The 9,515-nt window shown below is 44.4% G+C and overlaps 1 protein-coding gene across 1 annotated transcript in view; it reads left to right on the forward strand.

The window, feature by feature from the left end:
* ZDHHC15 (zinc finger DHHC-type containing 15) overlaps positions 1 to 9,515 on the forward strand; it is a 184,122-nt gene that overhangs the window by 169,929 nt on the left and 4,678 nt on the right. The window contains exons 2-8 of the mRNA XM_031064691.1: positions 2,563 to 2,589; positions 4,709 to 4,803; positions 5,473 to 5,593; positions 6,583 to 6,652; positions 7,008 to 7,040; positions 8,112 to 8,232; positions 9,371 to 9,503. Of these exons, the coding sequence (XP_030920551.1) occupies positions 2,563 to 2,589; positions 4,709 to 4,803; positions 5,473 to 5,593; positions 6,583 to 6,652; positions 7,008 to 7,040; positions 8,112 to 8,232; positions 9,371 to 9,503 (600 nt within the window). The remainder of the gene's footprint in view (positions 1 to 2,562; positions 2,590 to 4,708; positions 4,804 to 5,472; positions 5,594 to 6,582; positions 6,653 to 7,007; positions 7,041 to 8,111; positions 8,233 to 9,370; positions 9,504 to 9,515) is intronic.

Genomic DNA, 9,515 nt, shown 5'->3' on the forward strand with positions numbered 1-9,515 from the left:
GGCGGCGATCCGTGCACAGGGACAAACACTTCAGTACGGGTCGAGTTCTGCTCGGGATCCATGGGGGTTTCGGACGTGCTGCCCTGCTTTCCGCAGGGTTTGTGCCCGGCCGGGCGGGGGGCGGGCTGGGGGTGCTGTCTGTCAGTCCTGGGCCCTTGTGCTGCGTGTCCCTGGAGCAGGGAGGTGGTGTTTGAGGGGCTGGGACAGTGACCCCACCGTGAGAGGCGGCGTTGTTGTGATTTGTTAACGTCCAGATGTGATTTATGAGCTAAACAGTAACAAACATCAGTCTGTGCCCTGCCGTACAATCGTTTTATGTTTGTATTCTGAAAAGGAAAGAAATGGGTTACATGGGATCACACTCAGGTGTGGAGTTGTTACAGTAGCACCGAAAACACTGCCTTTGAGAAGAGGAAGTTTTATGCTGGTAGTAATTGTATATTTAATGTAACAATTTAACTATATAGTAAGTTGCAAACTTTCTTATGTTTGTTATTAGTGTGCTATTGGAAAAAAGAGTTGTCAGCTCTGATGGAGAGAAGAGCTGGAAGCAGGGATTTATGAAATTGTGAGAAGGAGCTGTGTCTCCTCAGGACAGAGGAAGGCAGACACATGAAACCAGAGGTCCCAGAAAGCTCCTGCCTCAGGAACATCTCAAACTATCCTGTCTTCTGGTGCTGCACAGCAAACGTAAATCAGGTGTTTGTTAGGGTTGGCAGACCAGTGAGACCTGCTGGTTTTTTCTCCATGGGAGCTAGAATGAAATGCAGCTTCTTTGGTCTGTTTTAATCAGCAGCTTGGCAAAGCCCCCAAACACTTCATCACATTTATCCCATCTCTGAGACTGTGGGCTGTTTCTTTCAAGAATTCACATAGGATGATATCTCTGAGGTGTATGGAACTGTCATTAGAACATGTGACAAAAAAAGTGGAATATTTTCCTGGAACACTGTCAGCCTTTTGGGATGTGCTGTGCAAATTCAATAATACTGAGCACAGGCTGATCCCAGGTCCCAGTGCAGCTGCTGGAGGAGGCTCAGGTGATTCGAGTGAGGTTTGGGTTGGGGCTGTGCTGCTCTGCAAGTGCTGGTTCAGCTGGCAGGAGCTCAGATTGCTGTGTGGAATCACAGCTTAAATTCATTCATTTGCCCACACCCACCTGGTTTTTTTGCCCCGTTTCTCTCTCATCTCTTTTATTTGTGTGTGGAGGAGTTTATCTATGCAGAAGTTGAAATGATTGAATTATTTCAGGATTTGAGCATGAACTGTTGGCCTGTGCTGTTACTTGCCCAGCAGGATGTTGTCTCTCTCCACGTTTCTAACCCAGCAAGGCTTGCTGAGCTGGCTGCCTCTTCTCAGCTGCTGGGAGCCTGTAAATAGTGAATGCTTCGTCTGGAATCTGCATTTGCATTTTCAGCTGTGCCGAGCACTGGAAGTGCTGTGGGGGTGATGTCTGGGAGGCATCTCCTGATGCTCTTTGAGCTCTCAGTGCTGGGCTGGCCAGGGAGTCACAGGAGGCCTCAGTTCTTGTTTGGCTGGTGGCTGCTGCCCCGGTGACAATGATCCTCCCCAGAACCTTTTGTATCATTGTGTTTGTGCTCTTGTCTCAGGTAAATCCTTAGCCAGGCCCTGCTGCAGGAGGGAGCCAGGCACTGCTTGTGAGAAGCTCATCATAGCTTGATTGGCAGCAAAGCAAAGGAAAAACTGAAGGTTTCCTAACAGTCTTGTTCACCTGAAATTGAGTGGGCAGGGACACAACAAAGATTCTGTTTCTTTTTTCATCTATGTTGCTGTGTGGCACAAAGCTTTGTTTTCCAAGCAATGCTCTATAGAAATATCACAGAACTCCCTGTTTTCAGTTCAAGAAAGCTGTCCTTGTCTCTTCTGTTAAACTTGGATGCTGACTTTTAAGATAATAGATGAATTTTCAAATAGTCACTACAAGAAGGCATTGAACAATGCACCTTTTGCTGCCTGCTCAGAGGGTTTCTGTTAGGAGAGGCTTTTCTCTCATTCTGGTGGAGTAAGAAGAGGTTGTAAAATTTCTGCTGGTAGGTAGTGTAAAAACAATGAAGTCACTGCAGTTGCTGACTTGGCCAAAGCTGAGAAATCTATAATTTTTTAATCCTGCTGATGCAGAAATGTTTTGGGACAGTGCTTACAGTCACAGGAGGGTCACCTGCAGACCAGTAGAAAGCAGCTGCAAGTATGTGGTAAATGCAGAGATAGAGGTGCTAGAGGAGCCCTGATGATCTTCTCACTGTCCCCAGAGGATTGCTTTTATCATATTTCTAATGCAAAATATACAGAATATATTTTATAAGCAGGGAAAAGACTGCACAAGTGAGAGTGAGTGAACATCTTGCTGTGGGTGTGTGCGTGAGTGAAGAAGAGTTGTTACGGATGCTTTTGGTTTGGTGCTGAGCTGTGGGCTCTCTCTTTGCCTTTTGAATTTGAACATTTTTCCTAAAATGGCTGTATTTCACACAGAAATGTTAATTGTCACAAACTTCTCTGGGATTCACATTTCCTCTGTGGACACTTATTTTTTTTCTTTTCCAGTGACTGTGAGCAACCCTGTGGAGAAAGGTACGTGTGCTAATTTATTATTTGCCATGCAACCCTCGTGTAAAAGGACTCACAAGTGTTCTGGCTGAGATATCAGAAATATTTGCTGTCATTTTTTTAAGGTACATCCTCTTTCAGTGTTTCCTTCCTGTAACTGCACCCTCCTGAGGTTCTCAGCATGCTGCACCTCCTGGGTGCAGTGGGAAATGCTCTGTCTAGTCACAGTCTGGGCAGAGCATGGAAAGGCTCTGATCCCTCTGACTCTTTCAGGGAAAGCTGTGTGTGTGTCTGTGCACACCCACACCCCTCTTCTCCCTTTCCCTTTCACATTTCCAGAGCTGATTTTACAAGCCAAACAGAAAATACTAGTTCCCATCTGCAGCCCACCTGGCTTTTTTTGCTGTTCTGTTTGATCTTTCAGTGAAAGCTATTTTTGGTAAGTTTTCTCTCTCAGTTCTGGTGCCCACTAACAGATCCTGAGTCACAGCACAGTAGGATTGCTCAGTGACACTCTTGAGACCGGTGTGTTGGTGGAGGTAATGGCCATGTTCTAAGAATAAGGAGTCAGTGGCTATTTTAACATTTTTCTCCTTCTTTCCTGGAGGTGCTTTGGATGCTTTTGGCTTATCCAGGTGTTCTCTTGGTGACTTTCTTCTTCAGGGGTTGTGAAGGACAGGAGTAGGTGTAGTGTAAGCTGTTCCATGAAGAGCAGTGCCAGCTGACATTTAAAGCTCCTCCAGATTGCTGCATCCAGTAAATTCTCTCTCCTCTATAGAGCAGTTTTAATGTTTGAAATTGTTACAGAGAAACTGCAGAAAGCAGAGTGTTAATGACTACTCTGCAGAAGAAAGTTAATTGTTGCCTAATCTGTTAGTGCATCTCCAGGTCAGCTTCCTCTAATGTGCTGCTAGGCTGATCAACAAAATTAAACCTGTTGCAAGATTTATCTCCTTCCATATTAATTAAAAATGGCTCAGCTCCACCTGTAGTGTGAGGATAACATCTCAAACCAGCTTGGAGCATGAGAATGACTTAGCTGTGATTCACAGCTCCTTCCCACAGTCCATCACATCCTTGGGAGATGTGTCCCATCATTTGCTGTCTCATTAGAAAGTCTCACTGATGCATTTGGCCTTTTTTACCAATTTTCACACAGGAAAAGAAGTGTTTTGACATAGTTAAGAAGTGTTTGAATTTTAGATTTCTCTTTCCAACTAGTTATTTTAATCTTATTTTCTAGAATTTGAAGCTTAAATGAAATGGGGAAACGAGATTGTTATTGCAATGAAATGATGTGTTTAAATAAAACTACCTTGTAACTTTGATAATGTCTTAATGAGTTGAGTGTTAAAGAAATGGCAAATAGTCTGTGCAGCCAAAGGACAGCTCCTTTGGCTCCCTGTCCATGGCATGCTGCTAATGCCAGAGGCTCTGGAGTCAGGTTTGCACATTGAACTAAGGCTGTTCTGACATGGGCTGGTTTGCAATTCTCCCTCAGTAATCACAAGCCCTATTTTGCTCAGTTTGAGGGAAGCTTTCCTGATTTATTGTATCAACTGTGGCAAATGTAAAAGATGTTTAATAACAAATTTGGCTTTTTCTGGTTATGTAAAGCTCATATTATTTCTCTCTGCTCTCACAAGAAGAGCGTGGTGCAGGGGTGGACAGTGCACACTCTGCTTCCCACTGCTTTTAGCAGCAACTGAGCCCCAATACTGGGAGGTGCAAAATTCACCTTTACACTGCTCAGCACCAGCCAGGTCTGCTGGGCTTGTGCCTGGGATGTGAGGAAGAGACAGGAATCCTGTCATTCCCAGGGATATGGGGTTGTCACCTGCCCTGTGGGACAATTCTCTGGCAGCTGCATCTTCTTCTCCCACAGAATGGGATCAGGTGGAGCAGGGGGGGCTCTGAGTTTGGTCACTCCTGAGCTCTGGGGTGCTGCTGACCCTGAGCCATGAGGTTTAGCTGGACTGCAGTAATGGGTGGCACTGGATGGACATCTTTCTTTTCCTTTCTTTTTTTTTTTTTTTTTTTACTTTGTTGTGCAAAATTTGAATTATGCCCATTGTGGATGAAACCTTTGCTTAAGAAGTCATTACTCTGTTTCTGTTTTTTTCTTTTCTTGTTTTGTTTTTAGTGGCCTATCTTGTAGTATTCCATATTCTCTTTGTGCTCTTTGTGTGGACATATTGGAAGTCTGTTTTCACTCTCCCAATACAACCAGGCAAAAAGGTAAGAGAGCCAACACCTTTCATTCCTTGCAAAACAAAAGCACAGATGTTAAAGAGAACTCAAAAATCCTTCAGTCTAGTTGATATGAAGAGGAGAGTCAGAGGCAAATGTGTCTTAATTCTTTTCAACTGAATATTTACTTTGTCACGTTGCTTGGATTACAGATTTACATTTTTCTTCACATCTTGTTTTATAAAATAAATGAAATACTAATAAAACACTCAAACTGAGGCAACACAATGAGGTCAATATTTGTGTGGCACTCCAAATACACTCAGCCTTGCTCTGATCCTGATTACAAGAATGTAAATTCATAAATAGCAACTAATCCCAGTTTTAAAAATTTAAAAATATAAAGGTTCTTGCTCACTAGAGAGGTGCTGAATGTGTTATAAAGGTGAGTAATGGTATTCATCTAGGGCAGCAATAGGAGCAATTCTAGTAAGTTGTTTTATGAGCCTTAATTTCAGTTTTTCATTTCTTATTGCTGTGTCTCTCAGTATTCTGGCTCTCCAGCACTCACTGCCTCCCTTTGTCTTCTTAACAACCACATTTCCCCACTGCATTCATCTCAGGAGAGGGAGGTACAAGCCTTTCCAAGCTGAGCTGTATTTGAAAGGCTCTGTGGTGCCCGTGGCTGAGCGCTCCTCTGGTGCCCTCTGCTTGCAGTTCCACATGTCCTACGCTGACCAGGAGCGCTACGAGAACGAGGAGAGGCCCGAGGTGCAGCGGCAGATCCTCGCCGAGATCGCCAGGAAGCTGCCGGTGTACACGAGGACAGGGAATGGAGGTCAGCCCGACACGGAGCCCAAACCCACCCAGTCACAGCCAGCAGCACAGGCTGGCACCCAGAGCATCCTGAGTAGCAGCATTCCCAGGCACCACTGACTCCTGCTCTCCCTTGCTCACAGGAAAAACAAAAAAAGCCTTGAACTTTCTAATTCAGTGCAGTTCCAGATGCTGCCTTTGAGAAGCAAGATGTTACCTTTTGGATTTACTGTCCACATATGCTGTCTGTATTTAGAAATAGCAATAGAATAATCAAATCTGTCATAATTTTTACTTTAAATGGAGTCTGGCTTAGAGATGCAGGACATACTTCTGTGACCAGTTTTCTGGACTGTATTCAGTGATTAAATGCCTGCTGCACTCCCTTCACAGCTTAAAGAAATCTGTGTTCATATTGGAGACTCTGACCTGCTCATTTCTGTCAGGCAAGCCAAAGAATTTTGAAGCAGAGAACTGGAATAAATAGGGAATTGTCAAAATGAAGTGTAGGTAGTCTGAGTAAATGTGTGCAACTTTGTCACTTTTGAGCTGGCTGTATGAGTTAGAGCAGGTTTGGGATAGATGTTAGGAAGGAATTCCTTCCTGTAAGCATAGTGAGGCCCTGGCTCAGGTTCACAGAGGAGCTGTGGCTGCCCCTGGATCTCTGCAAGTGTCCAAGGTTGGACAGGGCTTGGAGCACCCTGGGACAGTGGGAGGTGTCCCTGCCATGGCAGGGGGTGGAATGAGGTGAGCTTTAGAGTTCCTGCCAACCCAAAGCATTCCATGGTTCTATGATTTTATGTTATCACTCATTGTTGCCCCATCTGCAAGTCTCCATCAGAACTATGAGTGTTGCTTACCTGATTGTGACCTGCAGCAAACACCGGGTCACCTGCTGAAGTGATAGAGGAAAGAAAAAGAATAGTTAGGAAATGAGCACAGTATCAACTAACACATTAAAAAAAAACCCCACTTTTCCATTGTTTTGTGTTCATTTGTCTATGATTGCAGGGATTCGGTTCTGTGACAGATGCCAGCTGATCAAACCTGACCGTTGTCACCACTGCTCTGTTTGTGCCATGTAAGTCATGGGCTGCAGTCACCACAAGGTTTTGGCAGTGGGCTGCTCCTTCATGTGTCTTTTTACACAAAAAGGTTCCCCAGGGTCTCTGTTCCAGCTGCAGCTCTTCTGCTCTAGGGCAGAAATTATTCTCGTGTCTCTTTATCTATGCAAGGACCAAGGACATTGGTTGGTCTTCATACACTAAGAAATGTTCCATCTTAAAATTATATCTACCTTAAAAAACTTAGAGACAGCATCATTTTGAGTATCTATTGCATAGAAACCACAAAAATCAAAGTTTTGCTGGTGATCTGCAGTAGGTAATGAAGTGCCAATTAAAAATCTTCCATTTTTCTTTTTTGTCCTTTTGCAGGTGTGTGCTAAAAATGGATCATCACTGTCCATGGTATGTCCTAGATACTGGTTTGTGGTTTTCTGAAAGGAAAGGCTACTTAGATATATTTCTGTATGCCTCTCATGTCTGTATGCCTCTCACATTTTAGACCATCCATCTCTTTAGTTTGGGAAACTTATTTAATAATTGCACTTTGAAATTGCCTGAAATTAAATTTTAACAAATCATTCACATTTGCTCCATAACCCATATGTAAAAGTGCTATAATATTGATAAAGTTTAAGCCCCAACTGCTAATTCACTCATTAACTATTATTCAAGTTTGAAAGGAACTCCAGCTTAGCCTTTCCTTTGGGCTCTCTTAGTGTTTCAGCTGCACTTGGGTGCTTCCCATAACACCAGTTGCAATGGATTGTTTCTGGACTGAGGATGATCAGAGACAGTCTGTGCAGAAAGCTGCATGGAATAATTGAGCTTTACACCTTCCAGAATTGCTGCCACTAAATTTCTTAAATTCCTCCTTTTATTACTTAAAAAAGGGAAGATTTAAGAATTCAGAAACAACACAAACATTTCCCTACCTGAACCTTCCTGGTGATCAAAATTGGAGAGGATTTTCCAAACCTGAGTTCTGACACAAACACCCACGGGGGCTTTTTGTACATCCCCGTGTTCCTTTCTAGAGTTGTCCTGTGCATGGAGAATTCTAACCAGCTGTGGGGTGAATTGGGCCGTGTGTAAACAAACAGGCAGGGCTGAGGTGGCCCCTGAGGTTTGCAAAGGAATAAAGCAGCACAGAACTCCTGGCTCTGATTTCCTTGGCAGACAAGAGGCAGCCCGGAGGAACGAGCTGCTGCCTCTGTGACCCATTTCCCTGCGGTTCCAACCTTAAAACAATTCCAAAAATCGGAGCTGTGCTTCTCCTCGGCTCAGAGAAGGGTTGGAGGGAAAAGCAGAGCCATCGGTTCTGTTCCCTTTCGGCCACTAAGGGGAGCTGCTCGTTGGCAAATTCGGTTGTGTGACCCAGGGGTTCCAAAGCCCCCAAAACTGGTTCGTGCTCTTTGTGTTACAACCACTGTGTGCTGCACCAATCCTGATTTCGACTTTGCTTTTGTCCTCCAGGGTGAATAACTGCATTGGATTTTCTAACTACAAATTCTTTCTACTGTTCTTAGCCTATTCTTTGTTGTATTGCTTGTATATTGCTGCAACAGTCTTCAAGTATTTCATTAAGTATTGGACAGTAAGTCATGAAATCCGGTTACTTTTTCATCTCCTGTCAGTCTCGTGGGCTTTAGTGACTCGGTGCTCTGTTGCTCTCAGGCAGTGGAGGGGCTGCATTTTCCTGGGAGGTGTTTCCTGGCCCCTTTGGGACTCTACCTCCTGTTACATGTTCAAAATGCACAGAGCAAGAAGCCAGGAATTTCAGACTGTAGATTATTTTCTGGCAGAGAGGCTCTATCCCTTCCCTGTCCTTGTGTTTGCATGGGTGTCCCTTGGAAAATTTGGCATTGATGTGTAAGGTCCTGGCAATGATTTGTACATATTTACTGAAAAGAAAAAATGGGTCAAACCCCCTTGTTCATTTTCTAACCCCCTTAGGCTCCTTTCTTGATTTAAAAACAGCGACTCAAAGGAGGCTTTTATTCAGTAACTGCTGATTGTTTCTATGCAAGCAGGGCCAGCTGACAGCTCCAGTAAGACACTGGCCCTTGGTCTCTATTTCTGTCCCCTCTGCTCAGTACCTGTGTATGTTTGTGTTTAAGTACCTTTGCTGTGCACTAATTGTTCCCCACACTCAGCAAGGCACAGCCCTGAGCCCTAGATGTCCCCAGAGCCTGCCTGTGTCCCTGCTGGGCACCTCTGGCACCTGGCTCTTCTGCTGCAGAGGGAAAGGAGCCTTTCTTCTGCTTGGAATGTCCCCCTTGGCTTTTAACCCTTCCCCATCCATCTGCTCAGTTCTAACACTCCCCAATAGATGCAGATGTGGAGGGCGGGTTTCTCTGGCCTTACCTTGAGCATGGTGCAGAATTTTAATGTATGCACAGGAAACTCAGCAGAAATTAAACAGGGCTTCAAGAGCTTCTACCTGCTCGTTTCCCCAGGCACAGGGTGCTCCTCATGCCCACCTGGGCAGCTGTGGTGGGCTGGTTCAGAGCCATACCAAGGGTTAATAACAGCCCCCACTCTTTGTGCTGTGGTACAGGAGGGGAAATGAACCACATTCATTTCTTTGTCTCTTTTTGCTTTATTTAGTAATGTTCACTTTTGTCTGTAAATTTTGAGAACTCCCAATAGGAGTTTTAGAATTATATTTCTAAGAAATAATTTCCAACTTTAATTTGTTCCCATCACTTGTTCTGTGTTGCTTTCCTTTCCAGGGTGAGCTGACCAATGGACGTTCCAAATTTCACATCCTTTTCCTTCTCTTTGTGGCAGTCATGTTCTTTGTGAGCCTCATGTTTCTGTTTGGCTACCACTGCTGGCTGGGCAGCAGGAAAAGATCCACTCTAGGTAAGGCTCCTC

Source organism: Geospiza fortis, unplaced genomic scaffold (assembly GCF_000277835.1).
Source record: "Geospiza fortis unplaced genomic scaffold, GeoFor_1.0 scaffold744, whole genome shotgun sequence".
Lineage (NCBI taxonomy): Eukaryota > Metazoa > Chordata > Aves > Passeriformes > Thraupidae > Geospiza > Geospiza fortis.